Source organism: Alosa pseudoharengus, unplaced genomic scaffold (assembly GCF_046254945.1).
Source record: "Alosa pseudoharengus isolate Yale_2024_CS ecotype anadromous, Long Island Sound unplaced genomic scaffold, YU_APseudo_1.1 YU_APseudo_1.1_scf_6, whole genome shotgun sequence".
Classification (NCBI taxonomy): domain Eukaryota; kingdom Metazoa; phylum Chordata; class Actinopteri; order Clupeiformes; family Clupeidae; genus Alosa; species Alosa pseudoharengus.
The window spans coordinates 34381380-34408256 of record NW_027468848.1 but is presented as its reverse complement, the minus strand read 5'-3'; the positions used below and the strand labels follow the sequence as shown (position 1 = coordinate 34408256).

At 43.5% G+C, this 26877-nt stretch overlaps 4 protein-coding genes across 5 annotated transcripts in view; 2 read left to right on the top strand and 2 right to left on the bottom strand.

Annotated features, from left to right (window-relative positions):
* abca2 (ATP-binding cassette, sub-family A (ABC1), member 2) overlaps window positions 1-18058 on the top strand; it is an 85139-nt gene extending 67081 nt beyond the window's left edge. The window contains exons 24-49 of one of the 2 annotated variants that reach the window (XM_076270686.1): window positions 147-326; window positions 622-824; window positions 1485-1605; window positions 1959-2282; window positions 2824-3033; window positions 3135-3237; window positions 3627-3952; window positions 4493-4706; window positions 4995-5100; window positions 5214-5325; window positions 5537-5597; window positions 5691-5865; window positions 6324-6439; window positions 7093-7240; window positions 8298-8421; window positions 9127-9259; window positions 9651-9771; window positions 11222-11400; window positions 12202-12343; window positions 13288-13422; window positions 13703-13806; window positions 13886-13978; window positions 14093-14195; window positions 14321-14458; window positions 14672-14881; window positions 15233-18058. In XM_076270686.1, the coding sequence (XP_076126801.1) occupies window positions 147-326; window positions 622-824; window positions 1485-1605; window positions 1959-2282; window positions 2824-3033; window positions 3135-3237; window positions 3627-3952; window positions 4493-4706; window positions 4995-5100; window positions 5214-5325; window positions 5537-5597; window positions 5691-5865; window positions 6324-6439; window positions 7093-7240; window positions 8298-8421; window positions 9127-9259; window positions 9651-9771; window positions 11222-11400; window positions 12202-12343; window positions 13288-13422; window positions 13703-13806; window positions 13886-13978; window positions 14093-14195; window positions 14321-14458; window positions 14672-14881; window positions 15233-15268 (3917 nt within the window). In that variant the 3' untranslated portion in view covers window positions 15269-18058. Of the gene's footprint in view, window positions 1-146; window positions 327-618; window positions 825-1484; window positions 1606-1958; window positions 2283-2823; window positions 3034-3134; window positions 3238-3626; window positions 3953-4492; window positions 4707-4994; window positions 5101-5213; window positions 5326-5536; window positions 5598-5690; window positions 5866-6323; window positions 6440-7092; window positions 7241-8297; window positions 8422-9126; window positions 9260-9650; window positions 9772-11221; window positions 11401-12201; window positions 12344-13287; window positions 13423-13702; window positions 13807-13885; window positions 13979-14092; window positions 14196-14320; window positions 14459-14671; window positions 14882-15232 lie in introns of both variants that reach the window. The other variant, XM_076270685.1, reaches the window with a different exon arrangement.
* A 189-nt stretch (window positions 18059-18247) lies between these two features.
* paxx (PAXX non-homologous end joining factor) lies at window positions 18248-20411 on the bottom strand. Its single transcript, XM_076270897.1, has 7 exons — window positions 20211-20411; window positions 19865-19925; window positions 19582-19631; window positions 19203-19390; window positions 18914-18964; window positions 18691-18784; window positions 18248-18599 (listed from the first exon to the last, which is right to left on the bottom strand). The coding sequence occupies exons 1-7, from the start codon at window positions 20318-20320 to the stop codon at window positions 18548-18550; spliced, it is 606 nt and encodes a 201-aa protein (XP_076127012.1). The 5' UTR covers window positions 20321-20411; the 3' UTR covers window positions 18248-18547.
* A 70-nt stretch (window positions 20412-20481) lies between these two features.
* Window positions 20482-25108, top strand: dph7 (diphthamide biosynthesis 7). The gene is made up of 9 exons (XM_076270895.1): window positions 20482-21017; window positions 21127-21260; window positions 21346-21433; window positions 21575-21669; window positions 21829-21986; window positions 22245-22317; window positions 22946-23011; window positions 23112-23284; window positions 23520-25108. Exons 1-9 carry the CDS (start codon window positions 20877-20879, stop codon window positions 23951-23953), a joined length of 1362 nt encoding a protein of 453 aa, XP_076127010.1. The 5' UTR covers window positions 20482-20876; the 3' UTR covers window positions 23954-25108.
* A 47-nt stretch (window positions 25109-25155) lies between these two features.
* Window positions 25156-26868, bottom strand: mrpl41 (mitochondrial ribosomal protein L41). Its single transcript, XM_076270896.1, has 2 exons — window positions 26758-26868; window positions 25156-25840 (listed from the first exon to the last, which is right to left on the bottom strand). The coding sequence occupies exon 2, from the start codon at window positions 25801-25803 to the stop codon at window positions 25396-25398; it is 408 nt and encodes a 135-aa protein (XP_076127011.1). The 5' UTR covers window positions 25804-25840; window positions 26758-26868; the 3' UTR covers window positions 25156-25395.
* Window positions 26869-26877: the final 9 nt, after the last annotated feature.

The window sequence follows — 26877 nt, the reverse complement described above, 5'->3', positions numbered from 1 at the left end:
CGTGCGTGCGTGCGTGCGTGCGTGCGTGCGTGCGTGCGTGCGTGCGTGCGTGCGTGTCTGTGTCTGTGTCTGTGTGTGTGTAGGATATGTATCTTGTGTATGTGAGCATATGTGATGTTGAATATGAATGTGTTTGTGTGCTGTAGGCCGCACCATCCTGCTGTCCACCCATCACATGGACGAGGCGGACCTGCTGGGTGACCGCATCGCCATCATCTCCCACGGCAAGCTCAAGTGCTGCGGCTCGCCACTCTTCCTGAAGAGCACCTACGGCGACGGCTACAAGCTCACCCTGGTCAAGAAGCAGAGAGACTCATCCAGTGGAGGTGTGTGTATGTGTGTGTGTTTGTGTGTGTGTGTGTGTGTGTGTGTGTGTGTTTGAGAGCGTGTGTCTGTGTCTATGTGTGTGTGTGTGTGTTTGTGTTTGTATGATTTCTTGTTTTATCGCCATACTTCTTAATCACAAGAAATGTTTCTAATTTGTTTGCTCTTTCCCTCTCTCTCTTCTTTTCCTTTCCCTGTGTACGTCACGCATCACTCTATCTTCGGACACGGATACAACCCCCCCCCCCCCCCCCACACACACACACACACACACACACACACACACACCTCCAGCAGACCAGGGCGGCCAGCCTCCTGGCTCCCACTCCCCCTCCACTGCCCAGCCCTCAACCCTGTCCGGCTGCTCGGAGAGCCGGGTCACCCAGTTCATCCGTCAGTTTGTGGCGTCCTGCCTGCTGATGTCCAACACCAACACGGAACTCTCTTACGTGCTGCCCTCAGAGGCCGCCAAGAAGGGCTGCTTTGAGAGGCTCTTCCAGGTAGAGACTTCCTGCCCAGTACTGAGGCTGTGCCTTTGCACTGGTTAATGTGGATTAGTTTGTTTATGAACCTACAGCAAGGCAAGATGTGTGTATCGCTGCTACTGTGCTGGGTTGTTATTTTACATTATTTTGTTAATTTGACCAATTACAACCAAAATCTGTAATGTTATGGAAAAATTTTGCAGTTTACAGTACTCAAGTAGAAGTTGATGTATAAAAATATTAAATTTATTAAACATTTTAGTAGAATATAGATTTTTGGATCAAGTATCCATATTAGTGGGGCAGGTATCGTGATGATGCGGCTAGTATATAGGGCCAGTCTATTCAACCCATTTCTATGTTCTTTAAATATCAAGTATAGCATTTAGGGAGCATTGTATAGCATTGAGGCAGTTAAAAACAAAGCATGAGACGTTTGGAGGTATTGCAAGCTAGCTACAGCAGTCTATGGGGCCCTGAGGTGTATGAGTACTTATAATAAAACAGTGGTAACGGACCCATGTGCAGTGAAAAAAGTCAGATCAGTGCATCCCTACCTCTAAGTCTTTTTCCTCCTGGCAGCACATCTTGTTTTGTCACTGTTCCCCTCTGGCTTCTGATGTTCTGTTTCTGTGAGGAGCCTTGAGCCTCCTGAATAAAGCTGTTTTTCTCCAGGCCCTGGAGCGGAGTTTGGACAACTTGGCCCTGACCAGTTTCGGGGTGATGGACACCACACTAGAAGAGGTCTTTCTCAAAGTCTCCGAGGAGGATCTCTCCCTAGAGAACAGCGATGCTGGTGAGAGGGAAAATAGTACACATTGGGCAGTCTAGACAAAACAATCCCTTTGGTCATGACGAAGGTTTTTTGGAAAAGAAATTCTAGACTTCTTAGTTATGTGCCGCAATCTTTAGCACTGGCATATCATCTACACATCAACTGTGCTTTTACTGAGCTGACTGCTATTAGCATTTTTAGCCAAGGCACACTTGGGAAGCCTTAAGATTTTTCCTAAGCAGACTGTTAGATCTTCAGGTTTATTGAAACACACACCACCACCAGTCAAAAAACACAAGGGACTGAAGCACCGACACAGTGGTTGAATTAGAGGTCATTATTTTCTCACCCAATTCTTTTTCTTTTGTTCTCAGACATGAAGGACTCTCCGGGGGGTAACTCTGCTGGGAAGCCCTCGGTTCTGCTCAGCGGGCCGCGGGGCGACGGCCAGCCAGTAGGGGGCAGCGGTGGCGGCGGCAGCGGCAGCGGCAGTGGCAGTGGTGGTGTGATGCGGCCCGAGGTGGAGCTCAGTAACCTGATCACATGCTCGCGGCTCAGCCAGAGCCAGAACTCCCTGCGCTCCGGCTCTTCGCTGGGGTCAGTGCGCGGCGACGAGGGTGGGCTCTACGCCGACTTCTACGGCGACTACTGCCCGCTGTTCGACAATGGCCAGGACCCTGACTCTGCAAGCCTGAGAGGTGAGCACTGGGGCCAGGGCTCCACGAGGAGTAAGCTCTCAGGAAGCGGTCAGTAGGTTACAGCTAAAGATGCAGACAGTTACCTTAATTCTCCATGTTCCCATTACCCAGCAGTCCTATGAACTCACCATGCAGCTTCAACTTCGATATCCAACTCTCACAGAACATATGATATATATTATAGTGCAGTAATTTCCTGTGTATTAGCTGCATTGTGTATAAACCGCAGGACAGTGTTTTATGCAGTGAAAAAATATATATTAATACCATATTAACTGCCCCTGTGTATTAACCTCATAGCTGAATAAATGTGGCAAAATCAATGTATAAGCTGCGGCTAATAGTTGGGAAATTCTGGTAGAAGTATAGTAGAGGATATTGAGATTAAGTCTGTACATGTATATCATAGTATGTCTGCCAAATAGCATAACCATATCAGAGATTTAGTATTACAAGTTGATTTGTTCAAAATGTTTGGGTGTTGGTGAGAGTTGGGAGGGCTGATGTAGTCCGTTGTGTGTCCATGTGCCTGCGGTGGCAGACGGCGAGGCTTCCCCGGAGCCTGTGCTGGAGGGCCAGGGCAGCTTCAAGCTGGAGGGCTGGTGGCTCAAGCTGCGCCAGTTCCACGGCCTCATCGTCAAGCGCTTCCACTGCGCCAAGAGGAACACCAAGGGCCTCTTCTCCCAGATCATGCTGCCCGCGTTCTTCGTCTGCGTGGCCATGACGGTCGCCCTGTCTGTACCTTCAATAGGTGAGGAGAGAAATGGATGGGAACGTCCAGGTGCGTGTGAACTGAAACCCCTCCTGGTGGAGTCCCTCCTGCTCATTCCCTTTTTCCCATTGCTTCTCCAGGAGACCTGCCGCCCCTGATTCTGTCTCCGTCGCAGTATCACAACTACACACAGCCACGGGGGAATTTCATCCCCTACGCGAATGAAGACAGGCCGCAGTACAGGTGAGCCTCAGTTTCATGTTTATTCATGTTACCCAGTGAGAACTCCAGGCTGTACATTAGCATTTTGGACAAATTCTGCTAGCCACCATTTCAAGTCTTCACCACAAAATAAAAACAAAGCCTCTTGTCCATTCTCATTGCCGCTCACTTCACTGCCTCACTGCCGCGTCCCAAACAAATGAATCATAGAAATAGACTTCTGTACGTAAGATGAAAGTACAGTTATGTAACCATGGTGTTCAGGTTTGAGTCACTCAGTGGGTTCTCTCTCCGTTTGCCTCCACTCTGTGTATGATGTCTTAATGAAGCAATAAAGACTGTCACAGCAAACACGTTTCACTCTTCTCTTAATCCTCTCCCCTCTCCGCCACCCCAATCCTCGCGTCCAGGAGTAAGCGATCTCCCGACGCCGGCCCTCAGAAGATCATCAACACCCTGCGGCTGCCCTCGGGCGTGGGGGCCACCTGCGTGCTCAAGACGCCGTTCAACAGCACGCTGGACCAGCTGGCCCAGACGCTCAACCCCTACGCCAACAACTCCAAGACGCTGGCCGCGCGCTACTTCGACCCCATGTGCCTGGACTCCTTCACGCAGGGCGTGCCGCTCTCCAACTTCGTGCCACCGCCGCCCTCGCCGGCCCCCTCGGACGACCCGGAGCCGCGCTTCGACGACGGCCTGTGGAACTACACCTCGCCACCTCCGACCACTGTGAGAGGTCAGTGCGCTCTGATATACGCTCTATACGTGACAGACTGGGCGGTGGTAGTGGTAGTGTAGTGGTTAAGGAGCTGGGCTAGCGTGCAGTAGCCTGAAAGTTGTCGGTTCAATTCCCGGCTTCCACCGTTGTGCCCTTGAGCAAGGCACTTAACCCAGAGTTGCTCTGGGGACAATGTGATCCCTTGTAATAAAAAGCTGACATATGTAAGTCACTTTGGTCAAGAAGTGTCTGCTAAATGTAATGTAATGTAAAGAAAGACGCAGAACATTTGTGGTTAAAAAGTCAAAATGCTGTCATCTTACAAAGTAACTCCCAGGAGGGCTTTGTGTACTTTTTGGCTGTTATCTGCTGTCCATTTCACATGAGACAAATAAAGGAAATACACCTTCAAAATATAGCCGCCAACATATAGCATGCAAACTGGTTGTGGATATGCCAAGGAAGTTATATGTGAATGTAATCGGTTGTTCACTTTTGTCATTCCCCCTTCATTGGGTGAATCTCAACATGCACATCTCTGAATCTGTGCTTCCACAGAGATGGTGACGTCTCCCCCGACGCTACCCTTGTCCATCCATGAGCCGGTCAAGTGCATCTGCTCCATGCAGGGAACTGGCTTCTCCTGCCCCAGCGGGGTGGGCGGCCGGCCCCCTCTCACCAAGGTGGTGACGGGGGACATCCTGGTGGACATCACGGGACGCAACGTCTCGGAGTATCTGCTGTACACCTCTGATCGCGTACGCCTCCACAGGTAGAGTGGACCTTAGAGTAGCCTATTGAAATGCTAACTCTAGCACTAACTCATTCTACCTGACTTTAGACCGTGAATTGAAAGTGACCCATATGGGAGTGGGATACATATTTATGACTTGCTGGTCATTCATGTGGGCATGCTGGGAGATGCCCAGGGGCACCTGCTTCTGAAGTGCTCTGAATAAGAATATTAAAATCATATCAGTGCTTTCCCACACACACACACACACACACACACACACACACACACACACACACACACACACACACACTGTCCCCTCCACAGATATGGCGGTCTCACAGTGGGCAACATTCAGAAATCCGTGCCGGCCTCGTTCGGCAGAAAGATACCCCCCATGGTCCGCAAGATAGCGGTGCGGCGGTCAGCTCAGGTGAGAGATGGGGGCTGATGTAACCGGTCTGCTTGGTCCTTTTCCTCGTTGCGTGTGACCAGTGGATGAGGTGGGCCTGCAGTGACCGATCTCTTCCTGCCTTCCCTTCACAGGTGCTCTACAACAACAAAGGCTACCACAGCATGCCCACCTATCTCAACGTGCTCAACAATGCCATCCTGCGTGCCAACCTGCCCCTCAACAAGGGCAACCCGGCTGCCTACGGTGAGGCATGCTTTCACAAGCAAGGGAGAGGATGGAAGCTTAGGAGCAGGGGCTGCTTTTACAGCCTAGCCACTTTCATCACATAAAGCAAAGAAATGTGATGCAACACATTACACAACTGGAACCTTTAAAAGTACCGGTATTTGTTTTTGGATGTTTCAATATGATGATCATTATTGTGCCATTTGTGTGTGTGTGTGTGTGTGTGTAGGAATTACCTTGACAAACCATCCCATGAATCGAACCAGCGCCAGTTTGTCTCTGGACTACTTGTAAGACACTCTTTCTTTAAAATGTCTCACTCTTAAAAGCACGTCATCTCAGTCTACCAGTCCTCCTCACTCTCTCTTTGTATGCGTCCCCAGGCTGCAGGGCACAGACGTGGTTATTGCCATCTTCATCATCGTGGCCATGTCCTTTGTGCCGGCCAGCTTTGTGGTCTTTCTGGTGGCGGAGAAGTCCACCAAGGCCAAACACCTGCAGTTTGTCAGCGGCTGTGACCCTGTAATCTACTGGCTGGCCAATTACATCTGGGACATGGTAAAAATCAGAGGAGTTGTTCAATATGTTGAGGTGCCATGGGAAATAATTTTGTCCATAGATCAGTGCTGCTTTTATTGCAATACATCACATTAACATTGATGATAGTGATATTTTACTCTCTCTCTCTCTGAATCTTTCTTTCTCTCTCTCTCTCTCTCTTTCTTTCTCTCTCTCGCTTTCTCGTAGTGAGTGGTTATTGCACAACAATGCTTTTTGGACACAGCCCAGGCCTTATATGGTTGTTTTGGGAAATTCAGTCCATTGTGTCTATAAAGCATATATGTGACAAATATGTGTGTTATTAAAGGTGTTCTCTAAATATAGCCCAGTGAACTGAATGTACTTTGGAGTGTCCTGCCTAACTCAGATACCCCCCCCCTCTCTCTTTCTCCCTCTCTCTCTCTCTCTCTCTCTCTCTGTCTCTCTCTTTTCCTCTCTCGCTCTATCTCTCCTAGCTGAACTACTTAGTTCCTGCCACATGCTGTGTCCTGATCTTGTTCGTGTTTGACCTCCCGGCGTACACCTCTCCCAAAAACTTCCCCGCCGTCCTCTCGCTCTTTCTGCTGTACGGGTGAGTAGACTCTCTCCGCTTCTCCAGGCTGTCGCCGCTTCATAAATAAAACACCTTTAGTTAGTAAGCAGAGGGCCCCCTGAGATCTGAAGTCTGGTTTCCACCCTTACCATTGCCAATTCTTTCCAGGCCATGCCTCCTAGGACCGTCAAATGAAACCCATAACTTAAAATAGTGGCCAGTGCTATGGATCCTGTCATTGCAGTCATTAGAGTTGTCTAAATCCAGCATGCAACTATGCATATAGTTGTTGCTTTTGTGTGAAGGACATTATTTTTGGTAAGTGAGTAGGCAGTAACCTACTTGATTCACATGCATGTACACAACATTTTGAACTATTTACTTTTTATTATTTTACACTTTTTAGTAGCCTACAATAGCCTACATAACTGTGTACATATCCATGGCCAATTGAAAGTGCCTGTGATGCGTGGGAATGGATGAGTAGGTGGAGGTTGTGCTGAAAAAGATAAACTCAGTGTTGTTAATTGTAATAAGGTAGAGAGGGCTGGAATTTAAACTGTTTTCAGTTGGAAAACCCAAACTATAACACAAACGTGTTGAATCTGTGTGAACGGAGCTTTGAGCTTACTGTTGTGAAGTGTGAACTTGCACGACCCTATCTAAGTCTGAGTTTGGTTTCTTCACTGCAGCTGGTCCATCACGCCAATCATGTACCCAGCCTCGTTCTGGTTTGAAGTCCCCAGCACGGCGTACGTGTTCCTCATCGTCATCAACCTCTTCATCGGCATCACCGCCACAGTGGCTACCTTCCTGCTACAGTTGTTTGAGCATGACAAGGTATGGTACCGCACGCACCTATGGGGATTTGTTGAATGCATTACAAAGGAACTAAAATGACTGTTTCCACATTGCATATTGTTGCGGGCAGAAGGAAAGTGTAAAGGCCAATGCCCACTGGCGACGACATTGGCGTCTATGGATTTGGCACTCGAGAGATAGAATCATTTTCTGAATGTTGGCGTTGACGCGCGCCAGACACCGCCAGTGGGCTGTTCTTTGTTAAAAGTGTACAAAGTTCTAAACTTTGGCTTCATTGGATGCGCGTCAGATGCCACCAGTGAGCGTTGGCCTTGAGAGTGTTGAAGGTGATGTTACGACCCCCTGTGCCCCCTTCAGGTCCTGGTCTGTCAGTGCACGGTCAGGCCTTGGCCTGGTTAGGCTAATTACATTATTAGATGCACCTGTATTGGGTGGGGCTATAAAAGGGGTTCTCTGTCTCTCTCTCAGTAGGCACTTTTTCCTCCTTTCTTGTAGACACTTTGATAGTCCTTTACACTGGCACGTTAGTCTTTCTCTCCTCTTTATTTCTCTTTTCCCCCTTTTGCCTTTCACTTACTCATCTTACATGCTGATAGCCTACTGCCATTTACATTCACGCATACACGCACTCTTCAACATTCATCTCCCTAGACACTTTAGTTTGTTAATGTTGCTATCATTAATAAATGGTCAAATTTGAAACTGTTGTTGTCTCCCTTTATGTTGCGGTCTGTTCACGAGCTGGCCGTAACAGTGAGGATTTCCACGGGGAGCAAGTACAGTTTAGTTTAGTTAACTGATCTCAGATCAGAGCCCTATAGCTATTGCCCCATACATATTGTAACTGGGCTCCTAGCTTATTCAGTATCAGCAATTAACCTTTTTTTGATTTCCGTGTGATATGACTGCTACCTTCTGCTGGTATTATCTATTACTATTATACCTAATGTAAGCTTTTCAACTTCATTTGAAACTATTATTTTAAACTAGTATATTAATGTACTGTAAATCGCTTTGGACAAAAGCGTCTGCGAAGCACCGTAAACATAAACATAAACCTCATCTGCCCTTTCAGGATCTAAAGTTGGTGAACAGTTACCTGAAGTCCTGCTTCCTCATCTTCCCCAACTACAACCTGGGCCACGGGCTCATGGAGATGGCCTACAATGAGTACATCAACGAGTACTATGCCAAAATAGGTAGACTTTACTTAACCTATACAGTTATATTCACATACATGATCTATGTATGATACAGTTTATCAGTGTCAAAAATCAATCACTTCCCCCAGAGGGGAGGCACAGTCAGTGGAGATGCTCCCTTGATGTTCTAATGTTAGTGTTGTAATTGGTAGCATTCTGTATAGACCCTTTCAACTGCATAAACAAACATGTGCGTTCTCAAGGCATGTCCGGTGGCACAGAAAACAACATTGAGCTAATGGTAACTTTTTTTTAAAAAGTCGACATTTTGTGAAGCTTTAAGCTGAAGTCTGATTAATATTCTTTTCAAACGATCTGCGTTGGTTTTACACGTTTCAACCGGAAACAGATTGAAAGGGTATATAATGTTGATGAACAGTATTGCCATCAGAGACAAAAAAAAAAACAAGCAACTGGCATAATTAAAGGACTGAAGACGGAGCAAGGGACCAATCAAATCAGTTGTTGGTAGGCTGTGTTCCCCAATTGATTGTCAGTAATAATGTCCATTTGTATGTACAAAATGTGCTCTATTATATCATCTGCCAAAAAAAGGGAAAGAACCTGTCCAAAAAGACAGGATAATCAGAGTCCAGATTTGAAGCATGCTGATAGAATGACATGAATAGAGAATAGAATCTGAGTGTGGATTCACACCAGTGCTGTCTTTAAAACATACTGTATGCCCTCTTACTGCTACAGGTCAGTTTGACAAGGTGAAGTCTCCGTTTGAATGGGACATTGTAACCCGAGGCCTGGTTGCCATGACGATCGAGGGGTTTGTGGGCTTCCTCATCACCATCCTGTGTCAGTACAACTTCCTCAGGAAACCTCAGTAAGTGCCTCTGTGTGTATGTGTGTGTGTGTGTGTGTGTGTGTGTGTGTGTGTGTGTGAGAGAGAGAGAGAGTGTGTGTGTGTGTGTGTGTGTGTGTGTGTGTGTGTGTGTGTGTATGGTTTGGGTAATGGTGCATGCTGAATGATGATATTATCATTAGCTACAGAGGCTCAGAGAGAGATGTAGAGAGGTGTCACAAAATACCCATTGCACAAGAAGAGGGAGCATGAAAGTCAGGAATAGAAATGATAACTGAAGCTCCTGTGTGATATTGTATTATCAGTTTAGTGATAGTGTTAGTCATAGTAGAAATTCTCATTTTAGAGATTCTCTCTCTTTCTTCTCTCTGTCTCTGTGTGTGTGTGTGTGTGTGTGTGTGTGTGTGTGTAGGAGGGTGCCGGTGAGCAGTCAGCCCATAGAGGACGATGACGTGGACGTGGCCTGTGAGAGACGGCGTGTGCTCAGAGGAGACGCAGACAACGACATGCTGAAGATCGACAACCTCACCAAGGTCTCACAACACAATACCACGGTTCAAATAAATGCCAATGCCCTTTTGTACTGTTAATTAACTGCAACAGTGGAAGGAGAAAATGCAATTTGTTTAGAACTTAGCTCAACCAAATCCAAGAAAATACCTCCACTCTTCCCCTAATGTCAGACCAGATTACTTTGCATTGTCTGATGTTGATATGGGGGATCATTTATTGAATCTGTGTTTTGACTCCATGAAAACCTCCATGTTGTGTTAGCTCACTGGAGTACCCGAGGAGCTGTAGTTTCCACTTTGTTTTAACAACTTAGTCACCCATGCGTCCACTGGACGGTCACATATCCCATCGCAAAGCCACAATTTTGTTTTTTTTTTCTCTGCAGTAGAACATGACCTGTCTTTCTTTGGATATACCCAAAGGTTTGGGTCGTTTAAGAGGGGTCTAAAGACATTCCTATTCAACATATACTTAGTTGTTTAAGCGCTTACGTGTTATGGTTTGTATAATGTTGTTTTATTTTAATTGGGCTGTTAATTCATTTGACATTATTGTTTATTATTAATGTAGTCTTAGCATGTCATTGTTTTTATATTATTGATTGAATGGACATTATTGTTTTATTATTGCCTTTCCCCTTTTTTTCCATTGCTTTTTTATTAGACTATTGATTGAATAGTTATTATTGTGTACTATAACTATTCTCCTTACTATATTTGACCTACATTCTAATCTGTTCCCTGTTCAATTTTTAAATATTATTATGTTGTTTTGTATTTATGTGTCGCTTTGGACAAAGGCTTCTGCTAAATCCATAACCATAACCATAACCATAACCATATACCATATGTGTATTAATGACCCCATGAATTGATCTATAAACAATTAGGGCCTGTGTCCACCAATCACATTTTTTGCGCTGATAGCGCCCTGAACCTCATTTTCAGAGCGCTTCGGTCAAGTGTTTATAGTTGCTACAGTATGTCACGGTCGTCGTTCAAAAGCGCTCTGAGCGCTGCAAAAAAAAAGGGTAAGCTCCGAGGGCTTTTTGCCGCCGAGGGCGCTGGGCGCTGTGAACGCTGAACTTCATAGGATTTGTATAGAAAATAGCCGCCGTCGATTGGTAGACACAGGCCCGGTTACACTTTACTTGACAGTATTGACATAGGAGTGACATGACATTGTCATGAACGTGTCATAAACAAGTCATAAACGTTTCACATAACACTTCATTTAGTGTCATTCGGTTTTTGTCATAACAAGTTAGGGTTAGGTTTAGGGTTCATGTGTCATGACAGTGTCATGTGTCACTCTTATGTCGATAGTGTCAGGTAAAGTGTTACCACAGGCCCTTAGTATTATAACTCATTACGCTGATTCCAGATGGTACACTCGGCTCAGTTTGGCCCTTGTCTGTGCAGTATTCTATATTTCAATACAATCCAGTGACACACTCTCACCCTCTGGCAGGTGTACAAGTCCAGGAAGATGGGCCGCATCCTGGCGGTGGACCGCCTGTGTCTGGGCGTGAGGCCCGGGGAGTGCTTCGGCCTGCTGGGGGTGAACGGAGCGGGGAAGACCACCACGTTCAAGATGCTGACGGGAGACGAGACCACCACTGGAGGAGAGGCCTTCATCGGTGGACACAGGTACAGCTAGCCCACTGACCGCACATATGGGCGCTAATTTGAACGAAGGGTTAAGTGCAAAGTCTTAAGTCTAACTGAAGCTATTTTAATATCAAGGCAAAATCAATTTGCTAACTTAATACCATGGGTAAGACCTTAAACATCCATTCAATGCTCCCACATGCAAAACAATAGCTATAGTTTATGCACAAGAACTTTGCTCGTTGATAGACTTTGCACTTTGCCCTCTTTTCAAAAGAGGGCCCTATATTGCAACAGTGAGGGAAGATGCCTCATTAGTTGAGTGGGTCCCTGATGTGGGATTGATGTGTTGATGTAGAAAGAGGAACTACTAAGAAACGTAACAACAGCTATGAAGACAGGTCAGAACCGTAGTGGACTCCCTACCCTGCTGGCCCACTTTTATTTTTACATCTACGATTTTTTTTAGCCTTTAGTATGAAAATTTTACTCGATAATAAGTGGTTAACAAAACATACATAGCAGGAAAATATTTGTAAAGGGTTATAGATAGTGTGCACAGAGGCACATACAGTATGTCCACTGTATTTACCTTTGTTTATCCATAGTTAGCTGCACTGATATATAGATGTTGTTGCTTTTGCAGGATGTATTAAATTAACCTGCAACTCTATTATATCATACCCCATATATCTCTCATTGTTTCTGTATTACTGCTGCTGTCAGATCTATGCAGCCTCTTGTTCTTGCCTGCCGAGTTTCTTTGACTGATTGTGCGGTTGCTACAAATGGAGTGTGGGAGAGACTGATCACTGTGGCTCTCTCTCCCCTGGCGTCCAGTATTCTGCGGGAGCTGCTGAAGGTGCAGCAGAGCATTGGCTACTGCCCGCAGTTTGACGCCCTGTTTGAGGACCTGACGGCCAGAGAGCACCTGGAGCTCTACACCCGCCTGAGGGGCATCCCTTGGAAGGATGAGGAGCGGGTGAGTGGCCCCAGACTCACACACACACACACACACACACACACACACACACACACACACACACACACACACACACACACACACACACACTCAGCTGCATATAATACATTTTCTTGTTTTCTTGTAGTCCATACTCCATAGATACACATACACTTGTGCACAGTTACAGTACATAATGGGAATTAAATTTTTTAATTAAGTTGATGGAGAACTTTATATGAAGAGTTGAAGTTCCTCTTTGCTTACCAGCAGTGTGACTGCTTTGATATTTGTATTCTGTACTGGAACGTTCCACAGTTGAGAGATAAAGTTATCAGCGTGACTGCAAGCACTTCCCCTCCATTTCCTAATCTGGCTCAAAACCTCTCGTTCCAAGTTTTGGAAAACAAGCGACTGAATGTAATATATGCCTTTGAGTAACTCTGCTACCCAGGCTCTCTCTTATATCAGTCTTCATATACAGGTTTCACCGCCCGACAATATCTTTCCACCCACAATAAGCTGTGTTATCACTGAAAAGCATTAAAGCTGTGTGTGTTTCTATTTGTGGCCTCTCTCTGTTATGAGAGCTGGGTACCCACTTGCAAGTTGGTAATAACCATTTGCTGGTTTATCTTAATCCAAAAAGGAGAATTCCACTATGTACAACAGAGTCTCTGTGTTTGCTATAAGCATAACATCAAGTCAGGACACCATTGGACACATTTCTCCATAGAAACAATATCTTAGTTGCAGCTACTGAACACTGCATTAGTGAGAGCCAGCGTCATGGAATGTGATTATGTGAAATTAGAGGGTGGGACCGTGATCTCAAAATATATGTAAATATATATAACAATATAATATATAAATATGTATGTTTCACTGCCACAATAGCTGGTTTGAACATGGTTTCTGTTAATTGAGTGGATGCCTTATTAATGCGCTCTCTCTCTCTTTCTCAGGTGGTGCAGTGGGCTCTGGAGAAGCTGGAGCTCACTAAGTATGCAGACAAGCCAGCTGGCACTTACAGTGGAGGCAACAAGCGCAAGCTATCCACCGCAATTGCGCTCATCGGCTACCCCTCCCTCATCTTCCTGGTCAGCATGACCCACTGTTCATTGGTCACCCACTCTATTGATTTAACAATTATTGTGTCTATTATCATTCACCAACACAGATCCACACAGATATGACCACTATGCACACTGGCCAAACATTGAGTCTGAAAATGGTAATAGAAAATAGAGTGCACTTTAGTTTGTTTCTATGGAAACTGAGTTGCTTTTTTAAGCATTTGTTGGGTTTAAGTATTAATTGGTACATTTTCACATGTACCGGTACTGATTTTTTAAACTCTATTTAATGGCTGTGCTTTAGGATGAGCCTACCACAGGCATGGACCCCAAGGCCAGACGTTTCCTGTGGAACCTTATCCTTGACATCATCAAAACAGGACGCTCGGTGGTGCTTACATCACACAGGTGAGACACACCTAAGATCCGGTGCCATTTGTAAGAATTGGCTGGCTGATATCCTGTCTAACTGTTTTTCTCTTTCCAGTATGGAAGAATGTGAGGCACTATGCACCAGGTTGGGCATTATGGTCAATGGCAGATTCAAATGCTTAGGGAGTATACAGCACCTTAAGAACAGGTATGTAAAGATTGATTGAATTTATACAATATTTATGGTTTTTTTGTTGAGGCTAGTGAAACACCTAATAATATAATGATTAATAAATATGAATCATGTTCTTTGTTGTGACAGATTTGGTGATGGCTACATGATCACAGTACGCACTAAAACCACAAGTAGTGTGAAAGAGGTGGTCAAATTCTTCAACAGGAATTTTCCAGAAGCTATACTTAAGGTACATTTTGTGTTGCTTCCCCTTACAATCTCTCTCTTCAGTAAAAGTTTGTACTGTCATTAAGGAATTGCCTGTGCACTTGTTCCAACGTGCCTATAATGCATGTGATGTCTGTCTCTTCTTAGGAGCGACACCATACCAAAATCCAGTATCAGCTGAAGTCAGAGCATATTTCTCTGGCTCAAGTGTTCAGTAAGATGGAGCAGGTGGTGGAGGTGCTAAGCATCGAAGATTACTCTGTCAGTCAGACCACACTGGACAACGTAAGTGACCGTATAGTTCAGTGAGAGACTCTCACTTGCTCATTGTATCCTTTTTTGTTTATTTTATGTGGCCTACTGTATGTTTACTTATTTGTATTTTTTAGATCTTTATGTTTATTTATTTATTTGTATTTTTTCTGTCTTTATGTTGTATCCTATGTCCTTTCAGCAACACAAATGTTATATAGTCCTGTGTTCCTACTTGTCCGGCAGGTTTTTGTCAACTTTGCCAAAAAGCAAAGCGACAACCTGGAGCAGCAGGAGAGCTCGCCCCGCGGTGGCGGCCAGTCGCCACTACAGCGCCTGCTCAACCTCCTGCGCCCCAAGCCGGCCAACACGGAGCTCAACGCCCTCGTGTGTGACGAGCCCGAGGAGCTGGAGAGCGACGACGACGAAGGGCTCATCAGCTTCGAGGAGGAGAGGGTGAGAGGAGGCTTAATGAGAGAGAGAGAGAGAGAGAAAAAAGGAAGGGCATAAAAAAATACATCTATAGTGGAGGGGGGTGGAGAAGGAGGAGTTGAGAAGTTGTTGGATTTAGTCAAGCTATGGCTTTGCAGCGCGTTAATCAAAAGTGACAGGTATATTTTAAAGCCTTGATACACTGAGAAATAGAAAGATTATTAGAAATGGCTATGGATGTGAAACCTTAGGCTTAGTAATGCAGTAATATGACATTACGTAAGTTGGTTAAGGCATTTGATTATTTATTTTTTTCGACGCAATTTCTCTTTCACAACACATGCTTTCGAGTGACGTGGTTCTTTGCCTTGGCAGGTCCAGCTGTCTTTCAACACAGACACCCTCTGCTGAGAGCAGGGGGCCTTTTCAAACAAACAAACAAATACAAACATACAAATAAACATCAAGCCTCAAGCTCAGACGTGGATTCTGGCAAATGAAAAGACACATTTAAGGAATCTCTTTGGAATGGAGATCTCCTCATCTCGCCGTTTGTATCTGCTTGGGAGAGGCACTCTTCATTTTTTCTCTGTGTGCACTTAATTAACAATGACGAGAGAGCGACAAGAAACTTTACGGATTGCACATTGCACAGACAGAGGTCTGCAGCAGAGACAGAAGCACAGCCTGACAGCTCATCACATGGTGGACGCTGACGCTGAGGCAGACAGTGAGACTTGGACTACGAGGAGTGCCTCCAACCATGGCCTCCATACTACTGCAGGTTCAGGAGAGTGCTTGCATTTATGCAAAGGACATGGATATTCCAGTGAAACGCACACACGTTTGTGTATTTTCTTTTTGACTCTTCAGGGTAGGCAGATAATTTTAGGATCTGTTGCTTGATGGGAATGTTTGCAAGAGGTCCACACCAGAGATTTTAGTGGAGAGATAGAGAGAGAGAGCAAGAATAGAGTATTCTTGTTTGATTCCTGAGTCAATGTTTATTGTGGTGTTTGTGCCACTGATGTCAGAAGATGACTTTATCATCCACGTCATGGTTTGATCACAAGGCATCTCTTACCTCTTAAGTAAATGTTTGCTTTGGGGTGTTGTTTGACTATGTTATCATAAATAATACCTTTTATTTCAGCCAAAGGAGCGATGTAACTACACAAACCCCTTGTTGAAACTGTTAATCATGTTTTTTTTTAAGTTGTACCTGCCTTGAAAGCATGCATATAGTGTCAGACTTGTATTGTGTCATATCTACATTTTTGCTGTGGTAAGAAGAATGGTTTATTTTGTATATTGACATGTTTTGGACACATGTACGTGGTTCATTTAATAAATGATTGCTGGTTTCTTAATGCACCTTGCTGAAGGTGCAGTCTTTTGACAGGAAACATTGGAAAAAAATAGTTTATCCTGATTTGTTGGCCTTTAAAATGACTTGACTGTCCCCATTATGGTGGAAACTGCCCTCCACATAGACTTGGTCCTATATCTTCACGTACGAGAATGTAAATGGCATGAAAATGTTTTGCACAGATTCTGGTGCCTCCTAAAAGCTTGAGCCTCTTTGTTGTGAATATATAACAGTATATATACTTTTTGTCCTTTCATTAATTAATTCATTACTTCTTTTGCCTCATGAATGGAGCACTTTGAAACACTTTCCTCTCTCCTCCTTTAATTTGTTTTGTTGTTGCAGTGTGCTATTTGTTTCTATTCTGAAAAACAAGATCCCTTGTGTGTAATTATCTTATAGTTTAGGTAATGAATACTCTTTAGTGAAATGCAGGAAATAGTACTGTTAAATTGCTTAACTGGATCATACATGAACTTGGGTCACTTACAGTACAAGATATGTGTGCTATTAAGAACTAGCAAGCTCATGTACTATCACTGTGATACAGACGCAAACACTCAAGGTTGAGTTTTTGGAGTGTTTGGACAGTGAACTACAGCATGGAGATTGGAAATATATTTTGAATACAGCCACGTCCTTATTGGTGATGAAATAAGTTAAGACTTTTTTTTTCTTGAATTTTATACTGGTGTGTGAGCCATAAGACGAATATTTTGAACTACAGTTGAGAATCTGTTGTGTTTTAATTTAATGTGATCATTTAAGTTGTGTTTTCAGAGCTTTTTTTATTTTGACTCAAGTTATTCATACTGAAACCAACTGGAACTTGGGTTGTTCACAATATTGGACCAATGTGTTATGGTTATTCCTTCAGTTCGATTCAGACAGTCGTAGAACACTGATGGTACCTTTTGAAAAAGAAAAGGCAACTACTGATTTATATTTTCCTAGAATGTTTAAAGAGGATAAAGCATAAGGAATGGGATAGGGTTGTGACCCTAGGTTGTTTTATAAGAACGAAGACCAAAGGGAGATATTTTTTTAAAACAACATGACATAATTCTGCGCTGAATGTGAATATGTTTAACTAAGTGTGTTGCAAAATGTAGGACACATTCTGTTTCGTAAAAGAAAACCTTTTAAACTATCTATCTTGGGAAGTGAGGGAAAGTGGTTGGTCATCACTAACACTGTAAGGTCAAATTGTTAACTTGAACATTCACTTGTGCAACTCAGAAACAGTGACCGTCATGCTCTGTTTAGGCCAGAGCTCTGTGAAACTTAAACCTTTATGTAATCAGCAGGTTTGAACTTGTAACCTTGCCAACCCATGCCAAACTATAGATAGCAAAAGCCTTGACCAGCATTCTAATTTCATTGACAGCGTTTTTCCCCCCCCAAAATGGCTCCTTTTTGAGAATGTGCTGCTTTACGCCCTGAAGTGAATCAGTGATTCAGGGACTAGTGCACCAGCAGAGAGAAAGCTAGGTTCCATAAATTACCTGCAATGGATCTTTTGAGGGAAATGGATCTAGTGTTTCTTTTGTTTTAATCTGAAGCTATGTGCTTTGGAATGTATCTTATGTATGTGTATATAAATATAAATATATTTATATTTTATGAATATATGTCGTTAAGGTTGTGTTTGTTGGTTGGTTGGTTGGTTTTTCATTCAACTTTTGTTCTAATCGGTTGTCATATAACATTTTTACTTGAACATTGAGCTTGTTTCTAATATGTTGTTTCCATAATCCTGTGTTTCAAATGAGGTGAACTGGTGTTTTTAATATTACAGACAAGTGAAGAAAAAAATAAATATGGTGAACTTCTGGGGTTTTGAGTTTAAGTCTGTCATTGTTTGTATTAACCACCATATGTGATGGGGGATCTAAAGTAAATAAGAATATGATACGTCCTTACTTATCCATGTCAGATTAAGTATACTTAATGTGAAAGTTTATCATAGGACGACAACTTTCTGATCAAAAAAGAAAGTCGATAGCACAGCATTTAAAAGGCACATTCATATTTATTTGAGGTATAACAAATTTTCATAACTAATGTAAAAGCAAATAGATATTCAATAATAGATAAGGCATCATCATAACTGGGTATTTTAGAAGCAGTCATTTTCCAAAGTGATAAAAATAGATGTTTAAAAACCTTTCAGTATATAGTGTTGAGTTGAGTTTAAAAGAACATTCATGAGAGTTCACTGCAGCTTTACAATGGTTAAAGTGGGAGACTGCTTCAGAAGCCAGACATGTTAGATTAAAAGCTCAATTTGAGCATCATCCTCATAATCCCCATCTCCATCATTATACTTCATCACCGTCGTCATCAAAATCCACACCAGTTGCAGGTTGCTTGCTAAATAAATGAATAAAACAATATATATATTATATATTTGCACTTCATGTCAATGTTGACATTTTAAGAACTGGACATTTTTTTAGGTTACCTTCTCGTTCCTGGGTTGATCAAAGAGTCTCCTGGAAAGCGCTTGCGGGACCCTACAGAAGGGCCAGTACTGCTCTGTTTTCGAGGTGCAAACTCTGAAAGAAATAGCAGATCTTCCCAATCACTAAAACTCTACAGTAGCAATGCATAATATTGGAATATTATTTAAACAAAACAAAGACAGATGCAACAACATCATGGTAATCATGACCCATTCTGCATACCATTATCTCTCTTGTGAGAGTTCTTCCCAGGGCTGTGCAATGTCTGAGGTCCTGAAAAACATTCCAAATCAAGTCATCCCAGGAACCTCTGGAGTACAGAGGATAAATTCAATTCTATGACAGATTAATTAAATTCTTACAACATATTTAATTGTGCTGTGACTGGTAGCTGCATTTTTATGGAGATTGACTTGAAAACATTGCCCATGCATAAGATACTGGAGCAGTGAAACCAGTATAAAAAAAACTCTTCAAATGAGGTGTGCTAGATGACTGTAGTGGAGATTACCTTCAGCGCCCTGCCAATGACTCAAGTTGTCAGCCATCCTAAACAGAAGCTCCTTCAGCTCAACTTTTCCGTCAACCTCACCGAGTTTGGACAGGGTCATGGTCAAGTCTCTTGGTGAAGGCCCAAGATGGAGGATCACCTGCTCCTCCTCCACTGACACAGAGGCCTTTCCTTTACCACATGACGATCTATAAACCAACGTATGTGTGAATGTGTGTGTGTGAGTGGAGCGTGTGTGTGCGTGTGTGTGTGTGTGAGAGAGGGAGAGAGAGAGAGAGAGAGAGAGAGAGAGAGAGAGAGAGAGAGAGAGAGAGAAATTAGAACAATAACAAAATAATCCAGATTCAGGATCAGATCGGATGAAGTAGAGGAACCTTACCTCAATTTCATAAGGCAGTCTTCTATTGATTTCAAGGAGTAGTATTTCAGCTGTCAAATGGAAATATTCAACAATCTTCAAAACAATGATACCTAAGCTATATTTCATTTGAGTCACTCCATATATAACTGTATTTGACTCAAAGTACAGATAAAACACACACACACACACACACACACACACACACAAACTCACAAAGAGAGAGACATACAGACAGAGAGACAGACAAACATAGAAATGACTGTCCACAGTAAAATTGCAAGTGCAACACTTCTAGACTTACAAGTTGGGCCTTTATCTCATCAGTTATTCTTGTTTTCCATACATCTTCTGCATCTGTCACTCTGGGGGGGGGGGGGGGGGGGCATCACATTAGGATACTTTAAACAACTTAGCATTGAAAGTCTTCATCAGGCTATACTCTGGATCGAAGTGAGTATCAGAGGTAAGTGCATTATGTGACACTGTGACCATACAACGATCAACAAAAAAACACCCATGATGACACTGATAGCTACTGCTATAACAATGCTGCTAGTGTTGTCTTGATCATATACAGTCTATGGTCTTGATGGTAAGGAACGTTAGCTAGCCTACCTACTCCTTTGAAAGAAAAAAAGGGAACTCACCCTATATTTAAATCACCTGCGCAGTCGTGAATATAACATAAATACTTGGATCCGTCTGTTTCATCTGACACTGTGAAGAAAAGCTTTGACATAGCCGTACTCTGATTCATTGTAAAGGACTATGCCAAGGATAAATTATTTGAAATCACTCATGAAGCCACGAAAGAAGCCTGGCTAGCAGTAAGCAAATGAGTTGCAGAACAAAACGAGAGAGAATTTAAATGACGTAAACAAAATGATCATCCAATGAAATGATATTTACCCGGAAGTGACTAATCTGTTGACCTCAAAACTTGTTGACAGCCGACTGACGAGTTTGCAGTTGTAGAAGTTATATAAATTACTTACCAGCTGGAATAATCTTTTCATGGCGCACCCGCTTATTTAATCGTATATTGACAAATTTCGTGAAGTTTAAATGCCGTTGGTAGTAGCACAAACAGACTGGAATTAATGCATGTTAGCTAGCCATTTATGATAGCTAGCTAACGTTAGCCGCTAGCTTTGCTGCTATTATAGTTGCAGCTACTCCACGTTTGGTATGGAACGCATGGTAGGGAATTATATCTAATCACAGGCATGTGTTTAATCTCTATCACTATTTCCGCTAGTCATGACGTTTTAGAAGCCGTCCACACAAACTGGAGCTAACTTCAACGTTTTGCGATGGCATGGAAATCAAGGACTCGCAGCTTGCAGGTTTTTGACACGGAGTTGAGTGCTGACACGGTTGAATGGTGTCCTGTTCCCCAATGGCATCACATTCTGGCATGTGGGACCTACCAGCTACAGAAGAGCCCAGATGGGGTAAACACGTTTTAAAAAGTTAAACATTCTTGCATGCCTCGCCATCATCATCGTGACACATGTGGAGTTGTTTTTCTAATATCGATTTCGCATTTGTTGTGTTTTTAAGGCAGTTGAAGAGTCGGACACGCCAAAAAGGATCGGCCGATTATATGTGTTCAGTTTTCAACAACAAGGGGCATTGTGTCCCCCTTTGACTGAACTTCAGCGCATTGACACACCCGCCATACTAGATGTAAAATGGTAAGTGATCTTACTGTCCTCAGGAAATGGTATAGTTGTGGGAGTTGTTGTGGATGAATGTAAGCTGATATTGTAATGTCATCAGGTGTCATGTTCCAGTGTCAGGACAACCACTTTTGGGCATGGCTACAGCCACAGGGGAACTACAGCTGCACTCGCTGCAGGACACACAGGTGAGAGGGCAACGTGTATTTCACTAGGCCTGCAGTGAATTCAGTTCTGCACTGAATGTAACCCGGGCCTGTTAGGCTAACATACCTCATCATGCCTAAGTGGCTTAGGACTTGTTTTTCTCACGACACTGTCTTTAGTAGGATGGCCTTTGTGTTCTGGATAAAGTGTCAAGCACAGAGCTTGGCCCTGAAAGGCTAGCACTCTCCTTGGACTGGTCTACAGGGAGAGGTGACAGGTTAGTGATCATGTTTTTAATACATTTTGCCCTACACATTAGAGTGGCCAAGGCTCTTTTTTTATCGTCAGGTCACATGCAGTGTGATATTTGTGTGTGTATTAATGCAACATAGCATATCGTCATGTCTGAATGCATTTATCGTCTTTGTCTCCATAGTAGTGCAATCCGTGTGGTGTCCAGTGACTCTAAAGGCTGTGTTAATGTGCTGGGTCTGACCGAGACGAGCCTGACTGCTCTGTCGCAGTGGAAAGCTCATGACTTTGAAGCTTGGATAGCAGCCTTCAGCTACTGGGACACACAGATCATTTACTCTGGTGAGAATGACTGACTTATTTGTTGTTCTCATCTGATCACTCCCTTCATGTGCTGTCTCCATAGTTGTCTTTCACTTGTGAGATGTGGCACATTAGGCAATGGTGTGATGTACTGACGGTGGTTAGCAGAGGAACACCCCTCCCTACCCTCTCTGCACAGTGCATGGGAATGGAAGCCCTTGAACGACTTGGGTAATGTTAATGGTAGTTCATCACCAACCTCTGTCTGTCTGTTTTCATCTGTCTGGAATGTGCCAGGTGGGGATGATTGCAAACTGAAAGGCTGGGATCTTAGGATAGGTCCCTCCTGTTCCACCTTCAGCAGCAAGAGGTGAGATGTGCATTTTGGCCTCTGCTCTCATAGGTCAAAATGCATTTTCTGTCAGACACCTGACTAGGATGTTGTAGCTCCTCAGGGATTTCAATGGACTGTGCTTGCTCACAAAGACTTTGTCAGTTTGAATTAATAGTCTCATTGACAAGTTTGAATGATTTGCTTTTGTTTGTTGTGTGGCTGCACCACACCTTAACTCTGGTTCCTGGAGTTGACCAGCGGATGGAGACATTGTACATGTTGTATTCCATTTTGGTTCTGCTTGTCGTTGCTTATTGAAAAGTTGACTGTATCGGGTTTCCACCCCAATACACAGGCTGTGAAATATTTGTCATAATAATGAGTTGATAAATGTAGATAATATACCTTTAAAATATGTACTGTTTAATATTAGTTTATTTAGATTAGTATTTCCAAGTGCAATCTGATTGACAGTCAGGCAGCCGTTCTGATTCTACTTTATTTCACCCCATGCCACATATCAGTGTTGATCTGCATGTGATATATTGCCATCATGCAATATTTGTACATTTGCTATTTTGCAGTACTTCCAAATAATTTCTATGTTCATGACATTCCAGCAGTTTTGTGCTGCCCTCACTCACCGTTTCAACTTTTTCCTCAGTCACTCCATGGGCGTGTGTAGCATTCACAGCAGCCCTCACCGGGAACACATCCTAGCGACGGGCAGGTAATCACCTTTCAGTAAGAATTCGCTCTGCCAGCTAGAGCTCATTCTCTGTGCTCTGTGCATCTCTTGAGTGTCGTTCATTGCCCTGTCCTGTGTCCAGTTACGACGAGCACGTGCTGCTGTGGGATGGGCGAAACATGCGGCGGCCTCTCAGTGAAAGTGCCATGGGGGGAGGGGTGTGGCGTCTGAAGTGGCATCCTACCCACGAGCACCTGTTGCTGGCAGCCTGCATGCACAACGACTTCCACATACTCCACTGCCAGGAGGCTATGGGTAACTATCTAGTAACTAATCTGTCCAGCCAGTCATGGTTATTGATCCACATCATGTTATTAGTCTTGGTGAATGCAGGCATTTTAGGTAGGGTATGTAAATATATAATATAAGGCAAGCTTCATTTTAAGGACAACGATTCATTAGACATTTGACTTTAATGAGCTGTAGGCATTTAGAGGAATTAAGGCTTCTAAATTGGTTTAAAGTTTGTTTTTGTTTTCCCTTCTTGTAGAGGGCAGTGAAAGACCTTGTCCCATCTTGGCCTCCTATGTCCTACACAACTCCCTTGCCTATGGGGCAGACTGGTCCCGCGTGTCTCTGGACAGCCCTCCTCCGGCCTCCCCTCAGGGGTCGAGAGAACCCAGCCGGCCGCAGCCAGAGGTGGGGGGCCACCTCAGGATCCAGTATGAGTCCCCCACGGCCAGCTTCGACACCTCCCTAGAGGACGAGATGGGCCGCTACATCCCCGAGCCCTCTCCCCAGCCAGACCCTCGCTCGATTGCGGCCCCCACACCAGCGCTGGACTCTCCCTCGGTCTCCTGCCTGCTGGCCAGCTGCTCTTTCTACGACCACATGCTGCACGTGTGGCGCTGGGACTGGAGCCCAAGGGAGGCCGAGGCAGGTCAGGACCAGGCTAGCGGTGACCGCGCAGCCGCAGCACTGTGAGACGCAACCACAAACAGTCACGGTTGACTTCCTATTCATCAGAACTGATGCAAAGAGGCGTCGATGTGTCAAACGTTTTACATCAGGGTAGACGAGGAGCAAAGCTGACAAATGAAGGGTACTGTCAGCATTGCTGTGAGCCACAAAAAAATGAAGGCGGTCAACATTGCATATGTACAGATGAAAATTCTAGTCTCCCTGGTCATCTCAGGCACTGTAGCCTATAGACGGGCTTCCCGTTTACCAATAAAACTAGATGCATGCGCAGCCTCGGGGCAGAAGACGCTCAGTGGCCGGACACGTTATAAACTTAACCTAATAGTCGGTTTTTTTATATACCCATGCTGTCTCAATGATAACACCTCATGTCAGAGTTTATTTCAGAATTTGTCAGTTTGTCATGTTATTAATATAACATAATTCTTTGGCGTTTTTGGCAAAGATATGCATTTCAGGGCTATTGAACATTCTCTAACCATCACTGTTTTGATTGGTGCGTTTTCAGCACAAAAACTCCTTGTAATCTTTTCGTGGATATCACTGCCCTATGCTTTCCTATGGTGCTTTCTGCCTCGGAGTTGTGCAAAAATTTTTTTTAAGGTGACGTTGAATAGAAATCCATGTATTAGGTGCATTATGGGAAAATAGAACATGAAGTTCTCAAAACTAATCTTGATTGGCTTCCCCCAAGGCAGTGCTGGAATGCACACAAGAGAGGGAAAGTAGGGAGGACACTGAGGGAAAGGGTTGTGTACTTGTTGAGCTTGAGTTTTTTTCTAAACGATAACCTTCCCCCAGTAATCACCAATACCTTTAAAAGCATGGATATTCCCAAATTAATGAATGTACACTTTCAAGAATTTGTCAGTGCTCTTATAGATTCTAGATTTTTTTTTCCATCCCATATGCAAACTTTTCATAATGATTCCCAACGCAATGTGGAGAAGGACAAGTGCATGTTTCAAATTGATGAGGCGGCACTGAAAACAACACACACAGATTACTTGAAAATGCACCAGCAATGTCTACCTATTTATTCTATCAACCAGTTTGTTTTTGCAAACATAAACAACCTTTTTTTTTTTTTAAAACATAAAACAAAGTCTGTATTTTCAAGACTGTCCAGGCAATAAATGTTTTTAGCATTGTACTCCATTTACAAATCTTTGATTACTTCAGCATTTTGTATCAACATCCAGGGAAACTGTTATATGAATATTTTATTTAATTGGTACACTGAACCCAAGAGACACATTTATGGTATTTTCACAAAATGTTACACATAAATCAGCACAAGCGTTTATCAGTTGAATGCATGTTACATTATAATATCCACAGCAATCTCACCATACCACAGATGTCCAACACCCATATGAATTGCTAAGCACTGTTAATTTTATGTGTGGTGAAGTTGCTTCTGGTCTAGTTCATACTTGTCACTGTTAACGCACAAAGTTTTTGGGATACAGTTTGAACAGTTTTCCTTCCTGTTTGGGGTCAAGACCGTATTTCTCCAGGTTGTCCATATCAAATGTGCCCTCTTCAATGTCCTTTTTAATTTGTGGGGCAACAGTATGACTGAAGAGTGTCTCGGGTGTGAGAACAGGCTCTGTTCCTTCCGGGGCACGATAGGACACATAAGGCCTGAGTTTAAACCCCTCCAGGGAAGGCACTACAAACTCTGGAATCATCTCTTTCACAGAAACAAACTTCCCGCTGCAGGTCAAACGGCCTGCTGGTCTTGCCCCTCTCCCTTTGTAGTTGGACCTTGGGCCACGCTTGCTGGTGAAAGCAGACATTCGATCTGCTCCTCTTATCAGCCCACGTGTCAGTGTTGACAGCAACCCCATCTTTGCAGAGTTTCTGTCAAAGTCACAGTGACATAACCTGTTGCAGTGGCAGGGAGACAGAAGAGAAAAGGACACATTGGTAAAGTTGCAGAAGGCATGATTAGTACCAAATCTGAGAATCAGCAAACTGATGTTTTTACTTCTTTCATAGTTGTCTTGAGTAATATTATGCTATTTGACCAAGTATAACCTGGCACAGAAAGAGATGGCTTTCTTGACGCTATCCCATTTCCTTCGTGCCTTGCTTAAATATTGAATACCCATCAATTTGAAGGACTTGCAGCCTGACAGTAAATATGCATTCACTTGTTTGCCTTTTTTTCATTTCACGTAAATGTAAGCAAATGCGATAACACCCGAATATTGTGGAACACTTCTGCGTTCTTTGGCATCATTAAGCCTGAAACTAACACGGCACAAAAAAAAGTCAACCAGCACAATACCCTGACAGTCGCTTGTTGGACAGACTAACAGCAACACACAAAAGTGACCATGTGAGAATTTGTTTAACACACACATTACAGTCTTTCAATGGAAAACTACGTTAATGTTGTTAATGGAATTAACATTAGCCAGCAAGCACTATGGCCATCAAATCGCTAGCTAACAGGCTAACCTTCTTGATTACGCAATAATTAGTGGCCAAATAATTGCAGGAATCACAACAGTTATCAAAACTTCCTAGTTTCTTTCATCTTTGTTTTGCTTCATGCGCTGGTATGGTAAATGTGCCATGTCAAATGATACAACTAACATTAACGTTAGCTAGCAGGGTAGCCCAATGGTAACGTTTGATCCTTCTCCTTAATTAACATTACATTAGACCCAGCCACACATAAAGTTTAACAAGCTAAATACTGTGCGACATATGTCCGGTGAAACTTAAGAAATATTGACAGAATAACCTTTAAAAGTTCAAAACAAGAACACAAGAACAAAAACAATGTTGCTCACCTTGACCAGCATGCTAGAAGACGAATAATTCGGCATCTGAGTAAAGCTGCCTGGGATTGGCCAAAACCAATTGGCACTAGCCAATAGTAAGTGTAAATGCTCAGTAAAGTGAATGTGTGT

Coding starts and splice junctions, on each gene's coding strand:
- paxx (XM_076270897.1), bottom strand. CDS start 20,320: ATGAATCAGAGTACGGCTATGTCAAAGCTTTTCTTCACAGTGTCAGAT. Junction 19,926..20,210: donor GCAGGTGATTTAAATATAGG/GTGAGTTCCCTT, acceptor CCCCCCCCCCAG/AGTGACAGATGCAGAAGATG. Junction 18,965..19,202: donor TCATTGGCAGGGCGCTGAAG/GTAATCTCCACT, acceptor AATGTTTTTCAG/GACCTCAGACATTGCACAGC.
- dph7 (XM_076270895.1), top strand. CDS start 20,877: ATGGCATGGAAATCAAGGACTCGCAGCTTGCAGGTTTTTGACACGGAG. Junction 21,018..21,126: donor TACAGAAGAGCCCAGATGGG/GTAAACACGTTT, acceptor TGTGTTTTTAAG/GCAGTTGAAGAGTCGGACAC. Junction 21,434..21,574: donor ACTCGCTGCAGGACACACAG/GTGAGAGGGCAA, acceptor TGTCTTTAGTAG/GATGGCCTTTGTGTTCTGGA.
- mrpl41 (XM_076270896.1), bottom strand. CDS start 25,803: ATGGGGTTGCTGTCAACACTGACACGTGGGCTGATAAGAGGAGCAGAT.